The 3,742-nt window shown below is 46.2% G+C and overlaps 1 protein-coding gene across 1 annotated transcript in view; it reads right to left on the bottom strand.

Annotated features, from left to right (window-relative positions):
• Window positions 1–833: 833 nt before the first annotated feature.
• The window catches only part of LOC107080958 (cbp/p300-interacting transactivator 3-like), a 4,630-nt gene continuing 1,721 nt past the window's right edge, over window positions 834–3,742 (bottom strand). The window contains exon 2 of the mRNA XM_015369167.1: window positions 834–3,281. Coding sequence (XP_015224653.1) covers window positions 2,594–3,265 — 672 coding nt within the window. The 5' untranslated portion in view covers window positions 3,266–3,281 and the 3' untranslated portion in view covers window positions 834–2,593. The remainder of the gene's footprint in view (window positions 3,282–3,742) is intronic.

The raw sequence follows: 3,742 nt of genomic DNA, 5'->3' as shown, positions 1-3,742 counted from the left end.
GGCTGATTCAGTCTCTTTTACAAACTAAATACTACGTGTCTGTTTGCTGCTGCGCTTCAGATCTTATCGTCCCAATAAATGGTCGTTATTAGCGGCTGTCAGTCCCAGAGAACGGCTTCAGATTGGGCCAGTAGGCTCAGTAAATTGTTATCATTGAGTCAATCCTAATCCTAACTCCTTTTTTTCTCCACAGCAATAATAAATCTATTTATGTATAATCTAAAAGTAATTTCAGTAGTTCTTCACGTACTGTAAATAAATAAATAAAAATTAATTCTCTGCATTTCGCTCATTTTAAACAAACCTAAAACCAGTAATCTCCTCTCCTGTCACTGAGTTGTAGAATCATCTCCCTATAAATATTTAATTCTCTGTGAATTAATGCCGATCTTTAATAAGATCCTCATCAAAAGGGCATGAAATGTTTGTTTTTAACCACAATGTATCTAACGGGCCTAGTGAATGATTTATTCTTTTTTATACTGAAAACTACGACAATAATCTGACTAAATCAGGAAATAAAGCAGCGTGATTGGCTGTAAGGAGAGGGGAGGCAGACTGAAGGAAACCTGCTGCTGACCAGGTTAGCTCTGGAAGGATGTTACTATGGCAACAGAACCAGGATGAGGAAACTCTATTTGGGAAATGGAAAACTCAGAGTTTCTCTGATTTCAAGTTTAGAGGAAAGCAGCTTGAAAGGGATCCAGGATCTGTAACGGCGGTTGTTTACATAACGCTTTCTGGGTGCCGACTCTTTTCTGCAGGAGGGGACGTCTGCTCTTATGGTTATCAATGGTGTCCAGGGTGGGACCGTTTTCTGTCCTTGGTCTGTGGACCAACTCTGACATTATTTGAGACAAGAAGCAATAAAAAGGTCTTTAAATAAATATTTTATTTCAAAATAAATACATTTTCTTAAAATAGAATCAATAACGTTACAAAGGTGGTTTGGGGGGGGGGGGGGTGCTTTAATACAAGGAATACAATCTCACTTTAATCTACCATAGTCAGGCAGCTTTTGACCATGCTGAACAGCCTGGTTGGAAATCCCCCCAAACCCCTACCTGTGTTCAACATGGTGGGAAGGTTTAGGCCTCGCCCAACAAGTACGAGGGTCCCCTAAGGAGACGAAGGCCTACCAAGTACTGACAGCATGTTCATCTGGTCTAAAGTACCGAGACAGGATCCAGCCGGCAGCAATCTGGCCCCTGCTGGGTTTAGGTCAGAATGTGAGGTGGTCTCTGAGCTGAGCTGTAAATTAGACCCCCACAGACAGGCTGTTAGGGAGCGATTCATGGAGAGTCTGCATGTGGAGCTGCTCGTCTTCCACAGCTTCACAAACAGCATAGTGAATGCAGGAAGTTTTCACAGATGGAGAGAAAAACACCAAAGAATGTTCTCCAATCAGCATGGCCTCCATTAAGAAACCATCCCTCCAAACTGATCAGCAGGAGAGTCAGCGGATCTAGAGGGAACAGGAGAACCACAAGGAACGTGAGTTTAGAGGAAAAATGGCTTCAGCCCAGTGGGTGATGGATCCATGGTTTGATGCACAGACTGAAGTCCGTAGAGACTCAATCAGAGACTCAGTCAGGGAATCAGTGCAGAGACTCAGTGCAGAGACTCAGTACAGAGACTCAGTGCAGAGACTCAGTGCATAGACTCAGTGCAGAGACTCAGTACAGAGACTCAGTGCAGAGACTCAGTGCAGAGACTCAGTGCATCACATTAGATCCATTTAACTGAAAGATACTCTGATCACCATCCCACATCCAGGAGCTGAAGCCCCTTCATTCTCTTCAGTACTAAATATTTCTGAAGTTATCTAAATATTTCCTCGGTCAGCACGATGCCATTGTTATTATTTATGAAATGACAAATTGATTTAATTGGCTGAAGGAAAGAGCAGTTTAATCAGAGCATTGCTGACAGATGATGAATGTTTTCTCTACTCCATCCAGCCTTCCTGTTATCTGCTGAGGGTCTGACTCTCTCAGAATAAATGAAACGCTGATGTTTCTTCTTCCCTCTAAGTGGACTGATCCAGATCATTAATTCAGTCTAACTTCATAGACTGTAGAATTAAAGTGAACTGATGAGAAAACAAGGCCTTCTGGGCTTTGGAGAGGCTGGGGTTAAAGGTCACAGCTGATCAGGTTCAACATCATTGCATCCTTTATTTCATCAGAACTAATTCCAGATCAAACTCCAAACTGTTCAGTTTGAACCCAAAGACATTCTGTAGAGATTTGATCCCACTCTCTCCACTGCTTTATGCTTCGATTCTGGATTTTTGAAGAGCCAGCTTCCAAAATCCAATTAAAAAAGGAAAGGAAAATGTCCTCATTCAGTAAAACGAGCTGGTATGATGGAAGGTAGACCCGCGCTAACATACTGGGCCTGGTGATCTGGATGCTTCATTTAGGCCTAAAGAGACATATTTTGTTCATTACCAGCTCCAGGGAGGGAGAAACCTGCCCCCTGTTTAGCTCATGGGGAGCTCAGTTCAAAGGTTGGCGTGTCACGGACCTGTACAGAAACATCCAAGCAGAGATTGTCTGCTATTCTGGGCTCTTTGGGGTTTAAACAAACCTTAACAGATCACTGAGCTGGACTGCTGCTTGCACACAAAGTCAGACATGAAGTCAAACTCATTCTGTCCCAGGAAGAGCTCCGGCAGCTCCTGAACACGATCCAAGCCCAGTTCCAACACCAGCGAAGTCAGAACCTCCTCATCGATTAGATCCATGTCCATTCCATTTAGTCCAAAATGGCCACCGATGTGCTGCATGCCGGCCAGCTGTGCTGAGCCCATGCGGTACTGAGCTCCATTGGGCAGGTGGTGGCCACTGGGGGATCCCAGTGGGTGTCCGTGGTACTGGGTGTTAAGTTTCTGTAGATGCAGGCTGGCCATGAGCTGCTGGGATGTGAGGCTGCTGGGAAGGTAATGCTGGGGGGGTCCACCCTGCTGCTGCTGCTGCTGGGACTGCAGGTGGTGGTGTTGCTGCTGAGGACCCTGGCTGGTATACATCATCTGGTGCTGATGGTGTGCCATAGCAATGCCACTTCCAGGGGCCCCCAGGCCCCCCTGTCCCATAATGTTTGGCCTCTGTCTCATCACAGCCTCATTGTTGTGCTGGGGGTTCCTACTGTAGTGCGACAGGGGCCCATTCTGCAGCCCCCGCAGGCCCGGCTGCCCATTGTTCTGTGAAGGACTGTTCATCCCCATCCTGAAGCTCATGGGCATCATCATGTGCTCAGCCATGGTCCTCACCTCCGTCCTAAAAACATGAGAAGAAAACCAGCATTAGAAGACATGAGCTCAGAGTTTCCCATCAAACCTGCAGCTCAATTCCCTCGCTTCTTTTACCCACAATCCTTCACTGCCCTGCAAATAAAACCAGCAACCATCCATAAACAGGATGTCATCCCCTAACCTCCTCCTAACCCTGCAGGTAGGCTTAACCTAAACCCGCTGGTAGGATTAACCTACCTGGTCTGATGCGCGGTGGGTGGAGCTAATCTATCCTTTCTCTGCCTGGAACAATGGCGGCTATATTAGCTGTAATCAGCGGGTAGAAAGTAGTTAGAATCTATGTTGAAGTGAGAAAGTCCTCGTGAAAACATGGTCTGTGCAGTCAGTTCATCCAGATTACCATCCTGCCTTCAAAGATTATTTCTCTGTGGGAGCCGCTCAGACCCCCACATACCGGCGCTGCGCTGTCACTGGGAATCCCCAGCA

Source organism: Cyprinodon variegatus, unplaced genomic scaffold (genome assembly GCF_000732505.1).
Source record: "Cyprinodon variegatus isolate N-32 unplaced genomic scaffold, C_variegatus-1.0 Scaffold2578, whole genome shotgun sequence".
Taxonomy (NCBI): domain Eukaryota; kingdom Metazoa; phylum Chordata; class Actinopteri; order Cyprinodontiformes; family Cyprinodontidae; genus Cyprinodon; species Cyprinodon variegatus.
This window is presented reverse-complemented; position numbering and strand designations above follow the sequence as displayed.